Below are 26,639 nucleotides of genomic sequence, written 5' to 3'. Positions count from 1 at the left end.
GATCTGTACAGTGCGAGTAAAGGTGGGCCCTCTGAGCGGTTAAGAAAACCTTGAAGCTTTCTTTTTTCCAGCCTGTTGCTCAGGCCTCTGCAAATAAATGGGAGTTTAATTCAATTAGAATCAGGCTACTGTGTGTGCCTCATGGCAGACATTATTGAACATAACCAACCCCTTCCTGACACACTCAGAATCACTCACTACTCACTCCCATGCACACAGACATAGACAGAGAGAGAGACACACACACACACACACACATACACACATACACACACACACACACACACACACACACACACACACACACACACACACGTACTCCCCACTCCCAGGTTGGTTTACACATTGTCGAATTTTCACCATTCATCGCCTCCACAAAGCTGCCCCTCTCCTTTCAGCTCTTTGTTTGCCCTCTGCCACTGTCCTTTTATTGCTCATGGCTTGCTTGGTCTGGCCCATGTGAAACACCAGGCCAGTAGACTTGGACAAGATCTTAAGCATTCTTGTGTATCTCACTGGAATACAGACAGACAGTCAGAAGCATTTTCGGTATTTCTAATGAATGTAAAACAGCCAGTGCTCCTAATGAGTAAAAAGCCAAAGTTAGACATATTTAAAAATTCCAAAGGCAGAAGAATATATTTAAACGTTCCCTCGGTTCCTCCCACCTACAACCCCCAAACGCTTCCTACCCTAAACTCTGTCGTGAAAAGGAATTTTGAAAGTGAAAAGGTCATTGTTAAAACCCCTTCCAGGGCCTCCCGGGTGGCGCAGTGGTCTAAGGCACAGCATCACAGTGCTAGCTGTGCCACCAGAGACTCTGGGTTCGTGCCCAGGCTCTGTTGCAGCCGGCCGTGACCGGGAGGTCCGTGGGGCGACGCACAATTGGCCTAGCATCGTCCGTGTTAGGGAGGGTTTGGCCGGTAGGGATATCCTTGTCTCATCGCGCACCAGCGACTCCTGTGGCGGGCTGGGCGCAACGGGAGTTGTAGCGATGAGACAAGATAGTAACTACTAACAATTGGATACCACAAAATTGGGGAGAAAAGGGGGTAAAAAAAAATTTAATTAAAAGAAAGAGAGAAAAAAACCATAGCCACAAGGCTATGACCTAATTTCTACCTTAATGCCTCTTTACCTCCCCCGTTCTCCACCTCTACCCCCCCTGCCCTCCTAGCCATTCAGGTGATCAGCATGTTTCTCATTCATGAGACAGGGCAGTTATCCTCCAATAGGGTGAATGTCCTTGCTCATTACCGACGCCGATAGCCACAGGAAACACAACATTACCTGGAGCTATAAGCCTCAGCGGTCAGTTAGCCAGGCTCTCAGTGTGAGTCACCTACCACCTTTCCCCATCACAATCTAACGGGAAGCTGGCTGGAAATGGGAAAGTCTCTGCCCCCAAAATATAGGGTACTGTGATGGACATAGAGACACACTGGGTGGAATAGATCTTCTGGCGCCTTCCTGTGTCATGTGTTCCATGAGACAGAAGTGGTTATTTGGATATTTTTTCTGGGTCGTTCGTTATGGATCGAGTGCAGATCCAACGCCTCCCAGCTCGGGAGCCCGTTGAGGGTGATTTGTGGAAGAGTGTATGAAAAGGGGAAGAGTAGGCACATAGATGCATGTTTGCAGCACATTCACCCAAGGTATGTTTATTTGAGTGTGTGCTTTGGGTATGTTCAGATGGTCAGTGTATGCCTCAAGGGTTGTACGGTTGATGTCTGACTGTACGACACGCAGATTTCGTAGTGGGAGAGTTAGGGTTTGTTTAACAGCTCGACAGTAAAACACAATCACATTTTTGTTCTTAATTAAGAAGCAGTGTATCTTTCTAACTATATGTAGAACATGTATATTTAGTCAAAGTTTATGATGTCTATTTACGTTATCTTGCGGCGCTACCTACATTTTCTGCGGACATTTTTGAGTATTTTCTGAACATGAATTCAATGTAAATGGACATTTATGGATATAAATGGCATATTATTGAGAAGAAAAAAAAATGTACTGTGTAACATGTCCTATTACTGTCATCTGATGAAGATTTTCAAAAGGTTAGTGAATGATTTATTTTTTAATCCTGCTTTTATAATTTTATATTTTCTGGGACAAAATGGCTGCCTCTTGTCTTGGTTTCGGTGGTGGTCTAATATAAATATGTGGTGTGTTTTCGCCGTAAAACATTTAAAAAATCTGACATTCTGGGTAGATGAACAAGGTGTTTATCTTTCATTTGAGCTATTGGACTTGTTAATGTGTGGAGGTTAAATATTTCTAAGAATATTTTTGCGTTCCATGCGCCACCGTTCCAGCTGAACGTGGGAGGGGATGTTCCCAAAGGGGATCGCTAAATCCTCAACAGGTTTTAACATGCTGTTTTTTCTCGCTTTGGTAGAATCTTTTAGTTTTAGATGACTTGATATGACCTTTTTTGTATTTTTTTATAAGGGTACAGAGAAACAGTCACAGTCGAAATATCGATGGTCAATATCGATTATCTTTATTTGTTTTAAGAAAGTTGATGAGATTTCAATCAGACTCCTTTTTTTGTTGTTGTTTTGCCACAGACGTTGAAAGGGTGACTCGCTCTCTCCTCTCCTTCCACACACAAAAAAAAACGGTCATTGTGGAAGGTTATCGACATCATAATCAATGCACTTTTGAAACTGCCCTCTGCACTGGTATGCCTGACAGCCTAATACCAGAGTTCTGAAAGAGTTACGCCTGATATTAAGCAAGACTCAAAAAGTGAGCAATTACAAGTGTCATTTTAATTATCTGTAAAAGTCCTTCCCTTTATTTACCTCCAATCAGAAGAAAGAAGAGAGCTGGTGAAATCAGCTGGTAACAGGTAGCATCAGTCAAAATGCCAGCTGTAATTGCCTTTGTTGCGGGTGGCACTTAAACTAAAGCAGGAGAAAAATAGAAAGTGTCATCTGAAAGAAAACGTAGCCCTAGAAAGTAAACATGATGATTTCTTTGTCTATCTCGTCTAGAAACACAAAAGATTGATTAGCGGCGAGGTATAGAACAAAATAATGGCAGAGTGTAGGCTAACATTAGTAGGTTTCGAAATGACTTTGTTTCAGAGTACAATGCCCGACGTCAGGCTGGTGCTTACATTATACTGAGGCGTCTGTCAGAGATGTCACCTCAACAAAGCAGGCTTTCTGAAGTCAATGCTACTTGCTTCTTTGATTGACAAGTTGCACCCGGTCATTTCTGTCTTCTCCAGGCTCTTTGGTGAGTAATGCTCTGTCTGATAGCCAATGTTCTAGCTTGGATCACATCCAGTGATCTCCCCTCTCCTACTCCCTACCTCTCCCCACAAACACGTAACCTGCATGGAAGCACAGACCCCCAACCTGGCGTTAGAAGCTCTTCATGGTTTGGTTTGGACAACTGTAGATGTCTAGAGGTTTTCAAGGGGTGGGGTGATCTTCACGTCCCCTCTATGATCCGAGGTCCATTGTCTCCAGGTCCGTTGCTCAATATTGAAGACGTCACATTGTAGCGCCTCTCTTCATGCGTTAACCTATACGCTGCACATGGACCTGTAGCACACTGAAAAATGCCCTATGAGAGGTTTGGGGTGCAAAGAAAGGCCTTTTAAAACCTGTCCATCCTTAGATAATGTCATTCACCCCTCCTGGGTATTCGTCGGTATTCAGGCTGTGTCCAGAGATCAGGTCTGCAAGGGGGGGCGGGGTAATAGCTTCCCAGGCCTCCTGCTTCTTTGTTACCCCCTGCCGCCCGCCTGCTAGGCCACCCTTAGAAACCTGCCTGGGAGAAAGGGGAGTAGGGAGTCCACAGCACGTTGTGTTGCTAAGAAGGGGGGGTTAGGGTGTGTGTGTGTGTGTGTGTGTGTGTGTGTGTGGGGGGGGGGTTAGGGTGTGTGTGTGTGTGTGTGGGGGGGGGGTTAGGGGTAAGTTGGTAAGGGACCAAAGGGGAAATACAATAATAATACTAACATATTATCAATTGTGGGCCAAGGTATATCGGGGACCACACAGCAGGAGTTTGAATGTCTCACTTTCTTTTTGGCTTTTCTTTGGCTTTCTCTTTTTTTCATGTCTGAGGGCATTACCCAGTCTGAACTTGCCTAAACCCTTGTGGTCACACCTCTTGAAAAGGTTTTGTTTCCCCCGTCAATTGGTATTCTAACCAGGTCAGCTGATTCTGCTGGCCCTGTCTACGCAGTCGTTTTCCTTGTAATTTGCGCCTGTTGTTCGGAAGGCAAGTGCAGACCCGCGGATTATGCAAAGATCATGTATGAACGTACTGTATACGCTCAGCGTAATCTTATTTCTCTCCGTGCTATATAACAAGTAAATATCTGATTTATTTTCCCTTCTCCGTTTTGGAATTTTAGAAGGTTTTAGAGTTGTATTTAGTAGTCATTTATAGCTACAGTACAGCAATTAAAACGGACCGTAAACATTTTTGCACTCTGCTTTTTCCTCACCTTCCCCTAGCCACATTTGAAATTGGTTCCCATGATGTCATACTCTGATTCCCCCCCCCCCCATCTGCGGTTGTTTTGAGTCTGTTTCTACAGAGTAGTGTTTTAGGAACTAGCAGTGAGGTGTGTGATGCGGTGGTCCTGTTTCTCTCGCCGAGGTAACGTCCTGTGTTTATTCCTCTAATAAGTCTTTTGCCTTCCTTCGTAGGACAGACAATTTATGGACCTTGTGTGTAGACTGGAGAGGCTAGAGAGACAGCCCTTGCGAGGGCAGACTAATTCACAAACAGCCACCTTCAATTGAGTTCACGGCCCTTATTTACAGGCTGCCTATTTTTAAGAGAGGCTGCCATGTGTCTGGGACCAAGTGTTGTGGAATCAAGCGGGCCGCTACTTGTGTGAGTTATTTTAATGCGGGGCTCGACTGCGCAAGTGTTTCTCTCGGCAAACCATGACTCATTGAAAACACTCCCTGAAAAAGACAAGAGGAGAGGGAACGGAGGGAAAGGGGCGGAGGGAAAGGGGATGCAGGTCCTGTTTCAATGAAGCTAGGGGTATTTTATATTATTTAATGTATCATTGTATCATCATGTATTATTTAATGTATCATTGTCAAGATCTGACTTGACGGTTGATTTCTGTCAAGTTCTGAGGGAAAAACACAGTACAGTAGGTGCGTCACTTACGTAGGAGTGGTGAATGTGATGAAATGACTAGGGGTTAAGCCATTTCCATCCAGGGTGGTATGACTATTTGACATTTGTAAATATCAGAAGTGCAGAGTATCTCAGCCACGTTGGGTATGCTTCAGATCTGTGAGCCCCAACTGAAAGGTGTAGCTAGGTTGGCATCTCAGGCAGTCTACTGGGGAGAAAATGTGTGGCTATTTTGGCGTGTCTACGTAGCAGCTGACTGACTCCACTCACCATGATGGTTAAAGTTACAGATCCCAGTCTGTCGCGGTGGGTGTTGTTGTAATTGGGATGTACCCCCCCCCCCCCCCCCCCCCCCCGCAAGAAAGGGCCCACGTCTCAAACAGGAATGGGTCTAAACCTGTAATCAAATAAAATCAAAGTTTATAGGTCTCTTACACAGTTTAGCAGATGTTATAACAGGTGCAGCGAAACGATTGTGTTACTAGCTCCTAACAGTGCAGTGCAATCATGACTTCATCTGAGGACATAATCCTCTTTGACCTTTTTCCCATTTCAGGGTCAGTACAATGAACACCAAACATGAATTCCTCTGCAGTGACCCATCTTGTTTTGTGTTCTCCCTCATTGCAGCGTTGAATTACGAGAATGTGATGGATACTGGTTCAGAGACAGAGGATGAGGACAAGCTGTTGGTATCGGAGGAGGACGGCCTACTTAACGGGGTGGGCAGCCCTGCCAGCCTGAACAACCACGACGCTGGATCCCCGAGGGTGGGCCACGCCCTGATGACAAAGGAGGATGAGGACGATGACATGAGGGACAGCGGAGTAGACCATGTCTGGCATGACAACGACATGCTGCACGCCTCAGTCGACGGTACTGGTGAGTGTCACACACACACACAAAAGCGTGCGGATCACAGCCAAAATGTTTTTCAGATTTATTTTGTTTTCCATGAGATGAGAGGTTAGCCAACCCCCCTCCCCTCCACCATCACCACCTCCGCAGTAACAGGGGCAGCGATTGACCGCGCTTGCCAGTCATAAGAAGTGTATGAGATCAAACCACATTTTGACATGCAGTGAGTTGACAGGGGCAAGCAGAGTCAGGAGACATTACTGTAACTTGACGATACATAGGAAACGTATGTCGGTGCCACGTAAGATGGCAGAGGAATGTCGGAGATTCCTACACCCCACATGACTGAGACTCACTCGGCTCGTCCCAACGCTAAATCTCCGACCATGTCTATTCTCGTCTTTATCCTCCTTAACAGATAGCTTTTCAATCGTAAAAAAATTAAGAGCATCTTAGAATCGCCCTCTTTCGATTGTCTATATTATCGCAATATGATCAGACTTTCAGTATGTGATTGATATAGCTTCATCTGCTAATAATCTAGTTTAGATCATTTCGGGCAGGTGATGCGTACAACTTCGGTGGCGCCTTCCATTTAGTTTCATTTGGAGCATCGCTGAGAGCGGAGAGCCTAGTCATGGATGCTTGAAAGATAAATACTTTTAATTAGGGCTAGGGGATAATCATTAAAGGAAGCCAGACTGCTGCAAAAGTCATTAACAATCTTAAATTATTTTTTTACATTTTTATGATAGCCATTTACATGTATAATAAGAGTCAATGATTCTCGCAGCGGTGTGACAGAAACAGAGTGTAGCGCAAACTCATGTAAGACGTCCCGTTTAAATGAGCCGGTGTGTTGCCTATTCATTTCTACTAATGAACTGGGCTCTGTAGAGTGCTGGAAAGGGGGGAAATATTTCTCCCCCTGAAATGTCATTGCGCTCCAAAAAGGATCCTCTATCAAAAAAAGGAGGAAGTTCACCTTGTGGTTGCTGATTATCGACATGCAAATCGGAAACATAGTTGTCGCAGACAGTCGCTGTATTATTTTTGCTCTGTTTCTATTTCTGCCCCGCTAGTAACAGTTCATATGGGGTTTGATTCTTTCAAAACAGAAATGTTCAAATCAAGATAAAAAATAAACAAGTAGTCAAAGCGTACAGTAATTGTTTATTTGATAAAAGCCCGTGGTGCCTTAATGTCTGTAATTCAACTATGTTGCAATTCCCAGATAATCTGCTTCTCATGTGATAAAAAGTCTTCGGCCATATTTCTGAGACCTTGTGTGGTTCATTAGTGCAGATGATGGGAGTCTTCTCTTTCCCAAGCTTGTGGGCACTATGTTTGACTGTCCTTTTTCCTCTCTCACGGTGCCTTACTGTCTACAATGATACCTCAGCACATAACTTTCCCCGGAGATAAGCTGTGCTTTTCTCCCCTGCCTTTTCCACGTCAGCTTTAGTACTCTGTCCGGAGGAGGCAGGTTTTGAACGGAAAAGCACGGCAAAAGTTTCTTAGCTGTGCCTTTCCGGTGCCCGGCACAATCAGAGTTTTGTGTTCTAGAATGGTCCTTGGCATTCTTTCATCCCACAATGGGGCGGTGGACACAGTGGGCCGGAATACATGACATCACTTATCACTCTAAAAGAAATCACCTGCATTCTCCCCTGTCTGCCCTTGTCTCTTTCTTCTCCCGGCCCGGCTCTGTTCAAGGACGTTCAGAGAACTAACAGAAAGGAGGAGGAGGACCTTTGTTTTTACTGCGCCCTGTTCCACTGGTAACTGGCCATAAAAATAGGAATGTTTTCCAAACAAACAGCATCAATGGCGTTAAGTAAATAGGTGGACTTATGGCAGGGGAAAGATATTCTGGACCCCTCCTCGGTCGCAGTCAGAAACTTAAACATCGTCCTTCAGTGAGGCGCGGGCCTTCGCTCACGCTCCCCCCTCTCCTTGCATGATTTATCAGGCAGAGACAGACCAGACTGGCTCTCGACTCACATTACACTTTCAACTATAAAAACGGGCCTCTCTCTCCAATGGATGTGTAGCTGTCAGAAGCAATAGAAATGGCCCAAAAAGGATCTGTGCAAAGGGCCATAGAAGTGAGGTAGGTGTACGTGGTCTTAGCCTACCTCCTGCTGGAAATTCCCTCACTCTCATTCCTTGACCTCACGCAGATAATAGGGACTGTTCAAGGTAAAGAGGGAACGAAAAGCAAAATCCCCACTTGTGCTCCTTTGAGTCATATCAACAAAAAAATATGCAGTGAAATTGGATTTACTAAAGGCTGCGAAAAACCAAAATGGCTGCATCCATGCGAACTCTCCCACTTTCCAGGGAAAAAGAAACGCGAGGGCAAGAGGAAAAGGGAGCTCGATTAACATTCAGTAAATTATAAATGACAAAAAAGTAACTATTCATATATGCTGGTCTCTTAAACGCCAGAATTATATTTGTGGCTGTGGTGGAGGATTTTTTTGATTGCTCACAATACTCCAGTGTATCTTCAACAATATTGCTAAAGGGCCATTTCCTTAGAGTGCAGCCTGGTTTGATGTCATTACTGAGAAGACAACGGCACTCCAAACCCCCTCATATGCAAATGAAAATGGCTGGCAAGTTTCTCCGCCACACAGTCAAGCTTCATGTCAAGGGAAAGTTGAGTACTTTTCATTCAAAAGAGTCCATTTTTTTTTCTCTGAAGCTATTGGCTGTTAAAAAAATATATATATTTTTGGTGCAGAAGGAAACCATCTCACTTCAAGCGAAAGAAACAGAACAAACCCTCGCTTAATGAACCAAACCATTAAACAACAGATTTTTCGCTCTACACCAAAATATACAGTATATATATATATATAATTTTTATTTTTTATGCATTTGATTCGTGATTGCTAATTCACTTTTTATTCTGAAGATTTTACACAGCTTGTCAGCTACTTTTCAAACTCATTTCCAAAATGTTTTTCTGTTAAGTCCAAGATACAAGAGACAGTAAAGAAGAGAAATCCTCTATTCCCTTAATCCATTGATTTGTTTGTTTACCCCTCCATGGCAACACAGTATCCTTGAGACCATAGAAATCACATGGCTGAAACAAGGAGAAACAGAGAGAGACAGGAGCCATTTTATTACCAGCCACTATCTTCTCGGAAGTACCTTAATTTAATTTTCAAACACAGGACGGAAGAAAGGAGTCACAGAGGACTCCTTAAGTTAATTGTCTGTGGACTTGAACACCAACAATGTCCTCTTGTTCGCCGCCACCTATACGGCCAGAGAATTTACCAACCAATGTCCAAAGTTGTTCCCTCCCTTGTTTATGAGCCTGTCTGTCAATCTGGGGTCCTTTATTTATGGCTGTCTTACCTGTGCCAGGACAAAATGCAAGTCTGCCTTTGGTGTTCCTAAGACTATGCATTACGCTGATTGGTAATAGAGTCCAAGCCCACAGCCCACATTTTTTTCTGTGAAAACCCCCCTGTATAGTTTGTCCTTTTTTCTGTGAAAACCCCCTGTATAGTTTGTCCTTTTTTCTGCCGCGTGTAGATTGGTAGTGTCACAGTGAGGGAGTAACAACTGCAAGGCCTTTTATGCCGGTTACTCCTGTCTGACTGTTCAGGTGGATGGGGCTGGCTTCTTGAATTAATCTTTCTTTCTGGCAACTCTCGCTACCCCCGGAATGACAGAGCAGCTTTCTTTCCCACTGCTTGTTGTTGTTTTTAAGGTAAATAAGGCCCTGTCTGTTTCTGATGATAGCATTCATTTAGAATGCCACACAAAGCCTCGGCACAGTGCAACACAGCAAGCCCTTTATATCTCAGTACCTTCCTCTGAAGGCTTCATTGTGAGGCTTGGGTTTGCTTGGTACACTACAGCACTGAACATTGAACTGGACTTCTCTTCTCCTCCTCTTCCCTTCTTCCTCCCCTCCTCCCTCCCTTACTTTTCTCCACAGATGAAATTAAAGATGATTATGACACTATGGGGCCTGACACCACTCTTCAGACGGTTGGAAACGGTACAGGTGAGTTGATTTAATCCATTGTGAGGTGATTTGATGTACAGATGTAGGATCTTAATTTGATCAGCCTGTTGCAGAAGAACTTTTCTTTTCTGCAATGAAGGAAATGTAAAATTTGTAGGGCCGGTTTCCCAGACACAGATTAAGCATAGTCCTGGACCAAAATGTATTGTAATCCATTAATTATAATCCACATAATAATTCACATTTCCTGTCGCTGCAGGATTATTTTCCTGCTGTAGCAAACTGTCTCAAATGAAGATCCTATATCTGTATTGTGTTGAAAGATGAGGCCGAGACCAACCACCCTTCCAATCCTTGTGTGGCTGTGTGTCTCTGTGTCCGTGAGAGCATTAGTGTCCCTGCATGGTCCTTTCTACACAAAACTGTGGAACCAAATCCTACCTGCCATTTTTAATTAAGTAAACAAAGCTGATTTCCACCCACAAGTCTCTTGGGCATTAAGTTTTCCCTCCGTGATATCATCCCGACCGCTGCTGACAACCGGCCTCGGCACCGTTTGAGTAAATACTCACCACTTAACGGGCATCCCTCCTTAGAAATCTTCTATTCTTCTTTTTTTTGGTGTGGAAATTTAGACACCGCAAATGTTTCCGTTCAGGACATTAAGGTCGTGGAAACAAGGTAGTGGCACTGCATTGGAAGGCAACAACCCACCACTGGATTACATGTGATGTCATTTAAGAAATGAAAATTGTAAGCACTCTTAGCACTCCAGGTGATTTCCTCTATTACAGAGAAGAAAGTAGTCCCTCTTTTTTAGAGGGGAAATTTCAAAGGAGACACTACGAGGTTGAGCTTGTAGCTTGTTTGGCAATACAGCGACTTCCTAAATTGCATTTCATTTGCAAAATCAAATGAGTCTATGTTTGATCTTTTGAATGTATTTCTAATCCTTAAGATTTAACGGTGAGATGTGAATCCAACGAAGAGAGTTCAAGCATCCTCCCAGGTTTGTCTCTAAATTTACATTAGATGATTCTCAAATTGTTCCCACAAAGTCCTAATGAGAATGCAGGAAATTGAGCTGCCTAGTTCGTATTTGTTTCATACGATTTCATAAAAGATCCTTTGGCACCAGTGACATTTTCATGCCACTTTTGACAACCGAATCCACTACCTTGACCTTTCACAAATTGGGCCCGTAAAATAATCACTGCCAAACAAATCACAATATAAAAATGTACCTTGGCTTGGAAATGTCTAATTAAACAAGTAACCATCTAAATCCAGTCAAATAAAGCAGTTTGTGTGACGTCCTGTAATATTTAGCACGACAATGTCTTATGTGTTATAACAGTGATATGATAGGGGGGTGGGGGGTGGGGGGGGGGCAATAGAATGTGGAATGCAATAGAATGTAGACTCGCCTCAGATTGTTGCAATGCTGTATAGCACAGCTTTGAATGAACGTGAACCTTTGAGGGTCTATCATTTTCTGTTGAATAATGAAAGGTTGCAGATTCTTGATTAGCTTTGTTTGCTACTGGAGCCACAGCTATCTCTACTCCGCAGCTTTGGGATTCCCCAACGAGAAGGGACTGGAGAATATGAGAAAACACGTAATGTGTGACTTCAGCAATTTCAGAAAGGCGGCTTTAAAAAGTGTTTTCTTGACTATGGTTAAAGCTTTTTTTGTGCAACATTGTGGTTTGTCCTCAGTAATCTGTTCTGCAGCCAATCAACTAACCAGAACCCTTTATTGACCCCTTGTGTGGAAGTCAATACACAGGGGATTTGTTTGTACTGTTGCTACACAATGTGTAAATAAAATGTTAATCAAGAGGCTTAAACGCTGAGGCGTAATTAAATAAATGGATGTCTTTCGATAATCTTAAAGATTCAACATTGTAAAATACAAGTGATTCTCATTGTCAAGTATGATACAGAACATTAGAAGTAATTTGACCAGTTTAAATTGTGTTCCCCACATTTATTGTGTCACTGGTAATATGCTTCAAGTAAATACAATCTGTTTATCTTAAATACTTTCCCCCATGATTTAAGGTGGTACTTCAACTCATATTTCTTGTTTTAGAGGCTGTTGTGTGACATGATAAAACAGTAATTCAGATGTATTCTTAATGTCTGTTGTGGCATTTCTTCATCACAGTTAGACCCGACAAGTTCCCTGTTTTGCTGTAACACACATCAAGAATCCCATTTTTTTAAACCCATCTCTCTCTCTCTATGTCTCGCTCTCTTTCTTTCTCTCTCTCTCCCTCCTCCTTCTCTCGTTCTCTTCTTCTTTCCAGTTAAGAATGTTGTTGATTGCACTTCTGAGTTTGAGGAGTTCTTCGCCAAGCGTAGCAAGCTCCAGGAGGAGAGCCACGTGGTCAGCATCGCTGAGTACCTGCAGCGGGGCGACACTGCCATCATTTACCCAGAAGCACCCGAGGGAGAGGAGCTGTCCCGTATGGGCACGCCCGAAGCGTCTGATACAAACGGCCAGGAGGAAAATGGTACGAATCCATAGACAGGGGCTGTATGTATGAAGCGTCTTAGAGACGGAGTGTTGATTTAGGATCAGTTTTGCTTCTTTTTTTTTTTTAGATCACAATGGATAAGATTACACGGGCAGGGGTGAGCTGGGGCCATATGTTTGAAGCCTTTTAGAGTAGGAGTGCTGATCTAGGATCGGTGTTGCCTTTTAGATCACAATGAATAAGATTACGTGGACAGGGGGGAGCTGATCCTGGATCAGCACTCTTCCTTTGAGACTCTTTCTACATACGTTCCCCAGAAGAGAACAGAGCAGCAGTGGTGTGGCTGGACTCTTCTTGGTCTCTGTGGCACAGTGACATGGGCAGCTGTTGGTCTCACAGATTCTTCACTGGATGCCTCGGTGTTTACCTTCGGTTCTCCAGTCTTTAAGCAGCAGCAGCTGCCAGAGGTCTGAAATAAGATAGTACACCTCCCAGACCCCGGGGGAACAGGGATTGAATTAGAATGGATTTATGATCTGTACTTCAGAAATTATGAAAGTGTGTGTGTGTGGGGGGATGGTATTAAATAAGCCACTTAAAAGCAATTAGGCGAGGGGACTATGGTTTAAGGGGAGCAAGGAAGGACGAGGGGGGAGGGTGGGTAAGGTAGTGTTCTTAAAAACCAGGTCATGGTGCTTTATTTCCGACTGACATTTGTCAAATATCAGTGTAAGATCAGATATCATGTTCAGTTTGTGTCTTAAATCAAAAGTCAAAGAAAAAACACAATTACTTAACTAAGATAAAAGTATGTTATGCAACACATTCGGAAGTGTATCGGTCAATTAAAAGCTCATTCAATTTAGTATGCGGGAATGTTCATGTGTCTTAGTATGTGATATAAAAAAAGGAGGGGCAGAGTCTCTGTGTGTGTGTGTGTGTGTGTGTGTGTGTGTGTGTGTGTGTGTGTGTGTGTGTGTGTGTGTGTGTGTGTGTGCGCGCGCGTGCGTCTATGTGTGTATGTGTGTGTCAGGGCATGGATGCCAGCCTGAGACGATGGCACTCTGTAGAGCAGATTGCAGTGATACCTCCCATACCATTCCGGGCAGTACGCCCATTAGCTGCCATTGATTTGCTGACCTTTTGGACCGCTTTCTCCCCCCCCCGTCTCCCCAACCCAGACCTGCCACCTGGAACTCCAGATGCTTTCGCCCAACTGTTGACCTGCCCCTACTGCGACCGGGGTTACAAGCGCTTGACATCGCTCAAGGAGCACATCAAGTACCGCCACGAGAAGAACGAGGAGAACTTCGCCTGCCCCCTGTGTAACTACACGTTTGCTTACCGCACTCAGCTTGAGCGACATATGGCCACACACAAGCCCGGCAGAGATCAGGTGAGGATCATATGCCCTCGTTTTTTTTTTTTTTGGTTGCTGTTTTCAATCACTTCCAGGATCATATGACCCTATCACTTAATTTCTAATGTGCTATGATCCCTTGGAGGAAATGATATAATTTTGATTGGCAGTCGTTATTAATTTTTCATGACATTTTGAAGATGCAGATCTTTTAATGGTAATAACTTTAATTGAGGCCCTAAATGGTTTTTTGATGGCCCCGTCTGATATGATTTTGCCGTCTTATGTTCACGATCGAATGATTATGTTAATTTCCAATTTAGACATTTTATCTGCTCCTTAATTTCACTTCAACTAGTAGATTTTATGTTCTTTAAAATCAAGCATTTCCTTTATGCAGTACTATGTCATACATTCCACCATTTCCTTACATTGCGTAAACAGAATCAACATGTACACTTATTATTGAGTCTCACTCACTCTCAATGTGTTTTTTTTTTTTAAATATAAACTAACCTGGGAATTTGTTGGCAATTTCCATGCATCAAATCCAACTCCCTGTGTGGAAAAAAAACACCTTCTATTCATAGATGTTACATTTGCTTGCCAACCATGTTTAAAAATAAGTGAATCTGAACAAAACCCGGCAGTGACAATTTAAGTCCTCTTGGGGTACAAAAGAAAGAAGAAAGAAAGATCAAATGTGTTGTGAAGTTAGTGAATCATTGTGTCATGGCTTACAGGCAAGTCCCAGTCCCGTGAGAGCTGTCTCTACCTAGGAAAAGATGCCCTCGCCATAAACACCACACAAAATTCTAAAATAACCTATAACTCTCCCTATCCAATTAACCAATCAAGAGAAAACATGTCATTAATACAAGCCAATAATATTTGAATACTCAGCCCATGCGCCCCGACAACAACATCCAACATCCCATCCCATCCCTAACCTTCCCTGAGTCATCTAGGATAGCAAGTCCCCCTCTCCCAAAAAACACATTTGCTGGTGTTGGTGCCATTGACAATTAGGGTTCGAGAATGATTGTATCTTATTGGCACAACTAAAGTTTACTGCGGTCCTCAGAGGGAAGCAGGGGGAGCCAAAGCAGCTGTTGCCGTTTGTTTATGCAACTCAGCAACGTACGAGCGGTGGGGTCCCTGACTGGCGCTTGGCGGCCCCCACCGACAGACAGACCCACTCCTGCTCGATCTTTGAAGGTTGCTGCCGTTTGAACAATCCTCCCTGTGTCCTCCCTTACGCCATCTGTCTCCCCAGGAATGTGGGTAGAGTCAGCACACCCCAGCAGTTGTCAGGCTGGATCAGGACGCTGGCTGCATCTTTCTGCTACGGCTGCCCGCGTAGCGAGTGCTGCTGAGAGATCTTTTGTATTGCCTAAGCATTTAACGTGTTCACCTCCCACTCAGAATTAATTGTGCACGCCTGCTGTGCCCCCCCCCTCCACCCCCGTTTGCACGTGCGCTGTTATTGTTGTTGTTATTACTATTATATTTGGATTTTTAAACAGGCAGAGGCCTCCCCCTGTTTGAATTGCAAATTTGAGGGGCCGCAACTGATGTTTACCTTTGAACAGAGAATCAAGGCCTAGGCCCATCCTATCCAGCATAGTCTAAGATTATTAAAGAGACGTTTGAGGATTCAAATGATTAGTGGAAATCTGTTCCAATTTAAGACATTTCAACATTTATGTAAATGTGTTGTTTCTTCATGTAAAATTACTGTTGTACGTAGGTATGTGAAATACAGGGAAGGACTTCTTGTGAAATAGTCAGAATATCTTTTGAGTGATTACCCCCAAATGAATAAAAGTAGATCAGATCTCTTGTCTCTAATGAGGGGGAAACTATATATATATTTTTTTAAAGAGCCCCTTTCATTTATTTTATTTTATTGGCTGCCAAATTCTAAAGGCATGCTTCCTGAGCTCGAGAGCCAGGAAATTAAAAGGTATGTGATTCCCTCTGTTATCAGCGCCACTCTTGTACTCTCTCGTTGGAGTTGGAAGTAGAAAGAGGCAAGATGGGCTGTGTAGCAACGCGAGACATTTGGCTTGTCGGTCGATTGCACCGAGGGCTGATTGTGATTATTTAGTGAACTCTTTTCCCCCTGTAATGTTGTTAGCAGAACTCATGTCAATACCTGCTTCTTTTCTCTATAGCACCAACTGCTGAACCAGGGGGCTGGCAACCGCAAGTTCAAATGCACAGAATGTGGCAAGGCCTTCAAATACAAGCACCATCTGAAGGAACACCTGCGGATTCACAGTGGTGGGTAGCAAGGGGGCCTGTGCACTCCTCTTAGAATATGCATAACCTTGATTTAAGACTGTGGTGAACTTCGCACAGGGTGTGCAAAAATCGATTGCCTTTTTCTTTTCTCTTTCCCACTGTTCCAATGAATGACTTGAGCTACTTTGTTTCCTTCTATCTGCCAATCTCACAATTGAGCAGTTCAGTGTTAACACTTTAGTTTGGCATTCATTAAAGGTGTTCATTGTTGATACATTTTCCCTTAGCCCACTTGTATTTAATAATTGAGAATACGTGTGTTCATTATGCCATTCTAAATGTGTTCATGGCAGATGTTTTTTAAAAGTATACGTTGTCTCTTTTCAGGTGAGAAGCCATACGAATGCCCAAACTGCAAGAAGCGCTTCTCCCACTCAGGCTCCTACAGCTCACACATCAGCAGCAAGAAGTGCATCGGCCTTATAGCAGTCAACGGGAGGATGCGCAACAACATGAAGACAGGCTCTTCCCCTACATCAGCCTCGTCCTCCCCCACTAACACCGCCATCACCCAGCTGAGACATAAGCTAGAGAACGGGAACGGAAACGGCAAGCCCCTGGGCCACCACCAGGACCAGAACAACCACCACCTGAACATCAAAACAGAACCACTCGACTTCAACGACTACAAACTCATGATGGCCTCCCATGGCTTCGGCGCGCCTGGGCCCTTCATGAACGGAGGGATGGGGGGAAATAGCAGCCCGCTAGGGATCCACTGCTCAGCCCAGAGCCCCATGCAGCACCTGGGGGTAGGGATCGAACAACAGCTCCTTGGTTACCCGTCCCTGAGCAACAACCTGAGCGAGGTCCAAAAGGTGCTCCAGATCGTGGACAACACTGTGTGCAGGCAGAAGATGGACTGCAAACCGGAGGAGATCTCCAGGCTCAAGGCTTACATGAAGGAGCTCGGGAACCAGATCGAGGAGCAGAAACAGGGACTGACGTCACAGGGGGGTCACCAGGTTGGTCTGCCAGTCGTCAGCCATAACGGTGCTACTAAGAGCATCATTGACTACACATTAGAAAAAGTGAACGAAGCCAAAGCTTGTCTCCAGAGCTTGACCACGGACTCAAAGAGGCAAATTAGCACTATCAAACGTGAGAAATCCAACCACATGCTAGATTTAGGTACAGAGGATAAGATGCATGAGAACAACATTATGTTTACACCCTTTTCTTGCCAATACTGCAAAGAAGCCTTCCCAGGTCCAATTCCCTTGCATCAGCATGAACGTTACCTGTGTAAAATGAATGAGGAGATCAAGACTGTTCTCCAGACTAGCGAGAACCTTATGCCCACAAAACAGGGGATGTTTACGGAGAAGCATGCCCTCCTGCTCTCGTCCATGCTGTCTGAGAAAAGCCCCATCAACCCGTACAAGGACCACATGTCAGTGCTCAAGGCCTACTTCGCTATGAACATGGAGCCCAATTCAGAGGAACTACTGAAGATCTCCATAGCGGTCGGCCTTCCTCAGGAATTCGTCAAAGAGTGGTTCGAACAGAGGAAAGTCTTCCAGTACGGCACCCCAAGAACTCCTCCACTAGAACAACGAAGGAACAACCATGCAGATATGGTTCTAGCCGCAAACAACCACAACCACACTCCCACTAAAGACTCAATGGCAGCTAGATCCCCAGTGTCCCTGATCAAGTGTAATGACCGTGACCGCAACCGTGACCACCATATCATGTCCCCCTCCATGGCAGAGCTCCATAACAACGTCAACAACTGTGAGAACCAACTCAGACTCATGAAAGCCAACACGTTCAGTGGACACACCAAACACATGGGTGACCACTCCAAAATGGACCACCTCTCAAGGAGCAGCACACCCTCTCCTTTGAACCTTTCCTCCACATCTTCCAAAAACTCCCAGAGTAGCTCTTATACTCCAAACAGCCTGATGTCTGAGGACCTGAACCTCAACATGAACCTGTCTGAACAACCACTGGACCTGTCACTGCCAAAGCTCATGAAGGAGCCCAAACACGCCATGACCGTGAAGAGCAGACCTAAACTAAATGGTATTAACCACCATGACCACTCCAGTGTTCCCTCCCCACGAGAACACTTCGAAGAGCCACTTAACCTGGCCTATCTCAAGAAGGAGTTTGAAGGCAGAGGCCAGAACCACCTCAATGGAGACTTCAACAAAAGTACCAGCCCCTTGTTCGGGATGAACCCCTTCGGTGCCAAACCTATGTACACGTCGCTTCCGCAACAGACCGCGTTCCCACCTGCCACCTTCATGTCGCCGATGCAGGCCAGCATGCCTGGGCTGAGGCCGTACCCAGGGCTGGATCAGATGAGCTTCCTACCACACATGGCCTACACTTATGCAACAGGAGCAGCTACCTTTGCTGAGATGCAGCAGCAGCAGAGGAGAAAATACCAGCGAAAGCCTGGTTTCCAGGTAAATAGATAAGCCACTTGTGGTTTAGTTTTTAAGCCTCCGGTTTATCCCCCCTCTCTCTCTCTCTCTCTCTCTCTCTCTCTCTCTCTCTCTCTCTCTCTCTCTCTCCCCATCTTTAACCCCTTTCTCTCTCTCTCTCCCTCTCTCTCCCCATCTGTAACCCCTTTCTCTCTCTCTCTCTCCCTCTCTCTCCCCATCTTTAACCCCTTTCTCTCTCTCTCTCTCTCTCTCCCTCTCTCTCCCCATCTTTAACCCCTTTCTCTCTCTCTCTCTCTCTCCCTCTCTCTCCCCATCTTTAACCCCTTTCTCTCTCTCTCTCTCTCTCTCTCCCCATCTTTAACCCCTTTCTCTCTCTCTCTCCTCTCTCTCCCCATCCTTAAAACCCTTTCTCTCTCTCTCTCCCTCTCTCTCCCCATCTTTAACCCTTTTCTCTCTCTCTCTCTCCCTCTCTCCTCATCTTTAACCCCTTTCTCTCTCTCTCTCCCTCTCTCTCCCCATCTTTAATCACTTTCTCTCTCTCTTTCTCTCTCTCTCTCTCCCTCTCTCTCCCCATCTTTAACCCCTTTCTCTCTCTCCCCCTCTCTCTCCCTCTCCACCCCCCATCTCTCTCTCTCTCTCCATATTTAACCCCTTTCTCTCTCTCCCTCCCCCTCTCTCTCCCCCTCCACCCTCCATCTATCTCTCTCCATATTTAACCCGTTTCTCTCTCTCTCCCTCTCTCTCTCCCTCCGTCTCTACCCCCCCCCCCCCCTCCTCTCAAATTCTCTAAAATGATCTGCTCATTGTGCCACTAATTAAAAGGTACTCTATTGAGCTCAAATGCTCACCTGCAGCATGTTGAACCAGGGAGAAAACACAGTCAGGTAGATAACCAGCTGTCAAACGCGCCTGGAGTCGTTCAGTTCTCCAAGCAGGCGTCATTAGCGATATCAGCATGTAATTGCTGTTTGAGAAGAGGTTATGATGTGGGGGATTCAGTTGTTGCCAGACTCCACCGTGAATTGTCCTTACCGCAGAGTGCAGGCAGCATCATGTCTCCAGCTGTTCAGTGTAGTCTATTCCAGAGTAAAACCTAGACTACGTACCCTTTAAAATCAATCTGTCTCAGCCTAGTTTATTTAGTTTTTTTCTCCTTAGGTGTTGTGTGTTGTGAATTGTGTGTGGGAAACCGTGTACATGATCTGTGCAATAGGAAAAGGGTAAGCCCTGGAGCTGCACACAGCACAGAGGATCTGACTCCGACTCCAATTCTCTGCCACTTTCTTGTATTTTATTTGAAAGACATTAGCACTCTAAAGCCAAAATGAGTTTCTACATGCAGGTTAATAATGCACAGGCTCCATGTTCATTCCCACTGAATGCTGAAGGCTGTTTAACATAGAGGGAACCATTTTGATAACAAAAAAAAGTATTAATAATGTTTCCTATTCTAAGTTATTAAATTAGATTAGATTTTTTTTTTTTTAATACAGCTACGGGCATTTAGCTCAAATTGATGGCGGGATGATAGTAGCTCTGTTCTTTAAAAAACAGTGTAAAGAAAGACAAAATCATTGTCAGACCAGAGCGAGCACTTCTTAATGAGAACAGTGGTGCGTCTCCATATTGGTCATTTAGAACACCTCTTGATTTAATCATTATGAGTTGGAAATGAGAAGAATATGACAATATGGCCCCGCAAAGGGCTTTCTCTTATTATTATGACCTCTCCTAATGTAATAATACTTTCCCCCAATTAATTTAAGTCTATGCCTTTCGGTTTTCATTATCCCTTATAAAGAACAGATGTGTATAGAATTAAAACTCTTTCATGTATAAAATTAAACTGATGTGGATTCAAATATATGGAGATTGAGAAAAAAATAAAAATAAAAAATAAAAAAACATCCAGGGTTGATTCTCAACCATTACAATGTAGCCCGCTTTTTATATATTTATTTGCTTATTTACACATGAGGTCTGTAATGGTGTTTGCAACTAGGCCAAACAGGAAGTTCCACTCTGTCTTTCATGCAGGCAAACATCAGGAGGCACGGTACCTGTATTTAGTTGACATGTGTGGATTGATCAACGTGTCCTTTTCTAGGGGGAGCTGCTCGACGGAACAGCCGATTACATGTCAGGACTGGATGACATGACCGATTCAGACTCCTGTCTGTCCCGGAAGAAGATTAAGAAGACAGAAAGTGGTATGTACGCGTGTGACTTGTGCGACAAAACATTCCAGAAGAGCAGTTCCCTCCTAAGACACAAATATGAACACACAGGTATATACTGTTCCGGAACACTTATTTTACCCCGTTGCTTTGATTTCTAATGTGTTGTGTGACTAAACCCTTTCAATTGTTTCATTTTGGTTCATTCCCCACTTCTTTCTCGCTTTGCTCTTCTTATTTTTTTCAGTTGTGTGTAAAATCGAGACCTAACTTGTTTCTTCATTGACAGGGCCGAGGAGATGTACTCGCTCAAATATGTCGCGCAAAGACGTTACGTTATCGGGGTTATGCCAGAAATGCATTTTCTCTGCGTGTATGAGCGCACTACTTAAAATCAAAATGGGATAGAAAGTTCCAAACTAAATGTTGTGTCATTGCTTTGCATAATGCATGAGGGCACTGTCTGAAGTAAATGTCATCCTTGGCCGTTCCTAATTATATCCATCACATGCTACTTTATGAACCCTATTATGATGTGCAAACACACGTATATCTAGTAAAGAGACAGAGACAGACTGCTGACGGTATCACTTGACCTAAACGGTCCTTTGTTGACTTATCACCCTAATCAGTGATCGATCGGTTTAACCCACTGAACATTTGTGTGTTGATGCCATTTTTTTTATTTAAAAAAAATAATAATAATTGCACTTCCCACAATGAAACTCTTTCACTAAAAGTTGTGTCGTTCCTCACACACATGACTCTGTGCATGCACGCAGCAGAACATGCTTGATGTAGCCTGCAGTTGATCTGGTTGTGGTATTAGGTGTTTTGCAAGAACGGCAGTTCTACACTGAGGTGTAGTAAATTAAAAAGGGGTGCAACTGTCCCCGACTACCCACCCCATGATATACACCATGACCAGCCACCATTGCTGGCTGCTGGGGGAGTTTTTATTTAGCCAGATCATTTGGTAGCATGATGTAATGAAGTGACACTCCATCAATGTAGGGCGACTCGAGTTTCTCGTCTCACACTTTTGCATTCAGGGTATCCCATCTTACATGGTGAGTAGAGATGAGTCCCAATATAATTGAGGGACAGAGGCGTCTAGAAACTACAATTATTCTTCTGAGATTATCAGGGTAGCCATAGGAGTCTCTTGTTCAATTTTCATCTCCTATTTGTTGACTTATTTGTCACAGCTTTCTGTTTGTTTAGTTTGCGGTGGTTTATTTATGTTGCATCCATCAGTGTGGCACTTACGCCGAAAAATAAGTGTTTGTGATTCTGTTCCTCCATGCTTTAGCGATAGGAGGGAATTTCATAATGTAAACACATGACAGACCCTGTGGTTTATTTAAGCTGTTTATCCCCTCATTTGGAATAAACAAATAAGTTACGACACAGCTAGCATGGAAATTGTAATGATAGTTCAAGTTGCTTCGTACCATTCAAATCATCTGAATGTACTTTTGGTTTGTGTTTGTTCTCCTCTTGATGTTTATAATTGTGTGAAATGTAGTAACAAAGTAGCGAGCTGGGAAACTCATGTCTGCTTTCCTCTCCCTTTTGTGTCTCCTCAGGTAAACGGCCACACCAGTGTCAAATCTGCAAGAAGGCATTCAAACACAAGCATCACCTTATAGAACATTCACGACTGCACTCGGGCGAGAAACCGTACCAGTGCGACAAGTGCGGGAAGCGCTTCTCTCACTCCGGCTCTTACTCCCAGCACATGAACCACCGCTACTCTTACTGCAAGAGGGAGGCCGAGGAGAGGGAAGCGGCCGAGAGAGAGGCCCGGGAGAAGGGCCACCTAGAGCCCACAGAGCTACTATTGAGCCGGGCCTACTTACAGGGCATGACTCCTCAGGGCTACCCCGACCTGGAGGACCGCGAGGGCATTCTGAGGGAGGGCGGGATGAACGGAGGCATGAGAGATCGCCAAAAGGAAGTTGAAGGAACGTACGCGAAAATAGGACGTAGGGAAGAGGATTTTGAGGAGGAGGAAGAGGAGAGCGAGAACAAGAGCATGGACACAGATCCAGACACGTTGAGGGATGAGGAGGAGAACGGCGAGCACTCGATGGACGATAGTTCTTTTGACGGGAAAACAGAAACCAAATCGGATCACGAGGACAACATGGAGGACGGCATGTAATAAAACTACTGCATTTAAAAAGCTTCCCATCTTACTTTTCTGTTCCGTATTGTTACCTGCTTGGTTTTAAACGCTGCTGTGTTGACGCTGTACATGCACGTGCCTGAAGCTTCTAGGAAGCTTTGTATTGAAGGACTCAAGGAGTGGTGGTTGTATATGTCTGCCCGAGGAGACATTGATTTGAAGTTTGATTTTGGGGTGGGGGGTGTGGGGGGGGGAGGCTGCATTATGCAAAAATGAAAAATGAATCCATTTTTTAAAAATTGTACAGTATTAAGGCCTAAAAATATGTGTGGTGCTAACATCCTAAAATCTCTGTGTCCCATAGTCTTTATAGCACAAACTAGTGACTTGTACAAATTGCACTTCGCTTCTATAATCACTACAAAAATAATAAAAAAGTATTGCCTATGTATATATTTATACAGTGTTGAAAAAAGCAGTAGTGTCCACGCTACAGTCCATCGGTTGTATTACTTATCTTTCACTTAATGTGTTGTCTATAGTTTTTGCCCTGTCGTCAGGCCAGCTAGCCACACAGTTTTAGGCCTCAGAATTTCTCTGTGAAGGAACTTAACAGATATTATCTGTTTGATTTTTAAGATACTGAAGTCTTAAAGAGACCTTGAAATGGAAGGGGAAACAGTTTGGCAGCACAGTACAGTAGATGGAAGGATCGTGTGAACAATGAAGGAGAAAGCCTTTGTAAGGTGTTTTTGATAAGAAAAAGCCTTATATGCAAACCTTTTAATCTGTGTGTTTCTGCAAGTGCCATCCTTGTATTGTGTGAAAGGAGGGTGACACATGTTACCTCTTCACCAGCTTCGGTATTAAGAGATAGCTCACCTTGCTCTTTCAAGCACCCATGTCAGTATTAGGACACTAGGCAGCAGCTCCTTAGTTTACATATGTCTGTGCAATTTTCAGGTTTATTTCATTAACTTTTGTCAGTATTACACCAAACAATTTTTTTAAACAACAAAATTGCATTCATTTTGTTTGTAGGTTGAATAACATTTTATTTATGTGGCCCATTTTATATTTCCTAATTTTATTTATTTCATACTGTAGTGTACAGTATTATAGTTCTTCAATATATAGATATATTTTAGTAAAAATGAACTTGGCGTTGATCATTGGGGCAAATTTTACGTAAAGAGAGCATTTATTGTGTTTTGAAACATTAATTGTGAAATGCAAATTTTCAACTATATTATTTTGTTTTATTTCCTTTATTTTCCAATTACTGGAAATTCCAAATTTGGGAACTTTTATACAATATTGTGAAAACACTGTATTTTTAACTAAAAAAATTCCACTTTCTTCATCTTTTTTTTTTTTTTTTTTTTTTGCTAAAAAAATGAAGAGGGACTGTTAAGATACAATGTATGATACCATGACTGAAGAAAATCTTTCCTGAAATGTCTTTGTAAAAGTATTATTGAATTTTTCATTTGTAATTTCTCTTGGAAATAACCATGCTCGAATAAAAGTAGCCAAATTACAGAACACAAAGGCCTTATGTTTCATGTTTTTTTCTCGTGCTTTTGTAGCAGTGCCACATAACTACACCTGTCACTCAGAAAAGGAGTTGTCTGAAAGACCCACATTCCCCCAAAATTGAGAGTTTGCCTCGTATGAATCCAACTTTCAACACACTGAGTCACACAATAATTAATTATTTTTTTAATCATTATTTTCAATATTTTATAACATTCAACAGACTTAATGGTTGTTTAATGACAGTCACATGACCAAGAGAGAGAAAAAAAAAGCAAAGAAACAAATTCAGTCACTGAAATGAAAAGTGGACGCCGGCTACTGTAAAAGTACTTTAGCGTGAAGATACTTACAGCTATTAACCGCTCACACTGCACACGCAGATTCAAAGCAACATCAAAAGGCTAAGGAGATGAAAGGGGGAAAAGGTTGAGCAATGCCAAACGCAGAGCATGCTTTGCATATTCCAATTTTCATATTGATCCTGATGCCATCTGATCGCTCGGCGCTGTCTCACAGATAAAAGGGGAGGTCTTAAATGATTAGCCCATTGAATTGAACCACGTACTGTTAACTGTTGGGACGATTAAGAATGCGACGCTTCCACAGAGATCAGAGGTAAGGAGAAGACGCCTTCAAGGAGGATAGAACACTCCAGGTGGAAAGTATTTGACACATTCTAGTACCCTTCGGAGCCACAAAAAGGAAGATCATGACGTTAGGAGGTTGTTCTGTTACGTTAAGATCATTACGTTAAGATCATTACGTTGTACTGTTATTTGTTTCTCCCCCAGTCAATCATTTTGAAGTAAAGAACAGTTTCCTTTTAAAGCTTCATTTGAAAATACTTAACCAAGCTAGTCGAATGTTTGGGAGGAAAAAAAACACCTAATGACAACATGCTGTTTCAGTAACTCTTAATAATGGCATATTGCCGTATGTTTTGGCCAGATTGGTGGTGTGTTTGGAACATATGTACTCTGATGACTCACCACTGGTTTTAGGTATAGACTCAGACATTAAGTGTAGATTTTGCCTTCAGGGTGTGCAATTGCTTCCATTGATATCTCCCAAGTCTTACTATGGTTACATTACTTAATGTTGTCATTGGCTCAACACATACTGTACCTCGCTGACATATTATATAGGGAAACTTTATGTCCCTTGGCATTCCCAAGTTCTCAGATGAAAAGGAAAATAAAATACAAGTGTGTATAGAAGTGTGTACCACTGAACTGAAAAAAATGTATTTTCAGTAGAATTAACTCTGAACAAAGGATATGCAACTTAATTCCAAAACGTTTAGTTTATTTCCAAAACATTTAGTAAACACATAGCGAAAAATGTATAAAATAAGAGGAGGTTGATGTAGAATCCAGGATATATCCAGGGTAAGAGAGGTAGAGAGGGAGAGCTCAGACTTTTGACCTCGTTAAATTATTTACATATCCCCATATGCTGCCCATATCATTCTCAGGGCGTATGAAGGACGGCCCCTGTGAAGAAGGCCCAGACCTGGCACTGGGAGAGAGAAAGTTCACAGGCAGGCAGGCAGGAGAAGTACAAGTGACCAGTAGGGATTAGCCAATCAGAGTGTCAGAAGAGCAGCCAGCTGTTAGCTGTTCAGTCTGGCCCAAGCAGAAAGAGACCCAGAGCAGGTGGTGCACCAGTGTGCCAGTGGTGGGACACAAACAGACACAAAAAAAAAGGATGATAATAATAATAAAAGAAAATCACCCAACCAGACCTACATCCTTATTGAAGGGCAGAGTCTCTCGTGAAGTTTGTGCTCCAATGCACTGCTGAGAATGGTGGCAAGCCAAGGAGTTCTCAACTTTTTAAATGTGTTGCATATCATGAAAGACTACACCATCTGCGACAAAGATGCTGACACACATGCATTTCTGACCGATGATGTACAATACTCGATTTATTCGAAAGGGCTGTAAACACAGGCAACTTCACCGACCGAAAATTCAACTGTAAATGTGTTGTGTGCATGGACCACAATACATTATTTACCAATAGCATACAATTCTGACATATTTCAACATTATCTCATGCATTGATTTCCAAGGTGAAGGATCAGGACAAGCCCACTGAATACCATCACTCTCAGTTGAGGGAGTGCTAGAGGGCCAAGCCTGCCCTGCCTGCATTCCCTACTCTGATGAATGCAGCAGATGCAGAGTGGGGAGGAGGCAGGAGAGCTGTAAAGGGCACAAAGACAACAATGCTCTCCAAAATCGGAGGGGGTTGGGCGTTGT

The 26,639-nt window shown here is 43.5% G+C and overlaps 1 protein-coding gene across 4 annotated transcripts in view; it reads left to right on the top strand.

Moving 5' to 3' along the window:
• Positions 1-24,387, top strand: part of LOC139413084 (zinc finger E-box-binding homeobox 2-like) — a 77,065-nt gene extending 52,678 nt beyond the window's left edge. Inside the window, exons 3-10 of one of the 4 annotated variants that reach the window (XM_071160131.1) lie at positions 5,758-6,009; positions 9,950-10,018; positions 12,292-12,498; positions 13,644-13,858; positions 16,000-16,108; positions 16,457-18,549; positions 20,636-20,738; positions 22,295-24,387. In XM_071160131.1, coding sequence (XP_071016232.1) covers positions 5,758-6,009; positions 9,950-10,018; positions 12,292-12,498; positions 13,644-13,858; positions 16,000-16,108; positions 16,457-18,549; positions 20,636-20,738; positions 22,295-22,872 — 3,626 coding nt within the window. In that variant the 3' untranslated portion in view covers positions 22,873-24,387. Of the gene's footprint in view, positions 1-5,754; positions 6,010-9,949; positions 10,019-12,291; positions 12,499-13,643; positions 13,859-15,999; positions 16,109-16,456; positions 18,550-20,635; positions 20,817-22,294 lie in introns of all 4 variants that reach the window. The other 3 variants (XM_071160129.1, XM_071160130.1, XM_071160128.1) reach the window with 3 other exon arrangements.
• Positions 24,388-26,639: the final 2,252 nt, after the last annotated feature.

This window comes from Oncorhynchus clarkii, chromosome 7, assembly GCF_045791955.1.
Source record: "Oncorhynchus clarkii lewisi isolate Uvic-CL-2024 chromosome 7, UVic_Ocla_1.0, whole genome shotgun sequence".
Classification (NCBI taxonomy): domain Eukaryota; kingdom Metazoa; phylum Chordata; class Actinopteri; order Salmoniformes; family Salmonidae; genus Oncorhynchus; species Oncorhynchus clarkii.
This window is presented reverse-complemented; position numbering and strand designations above follow the sequence as displayed.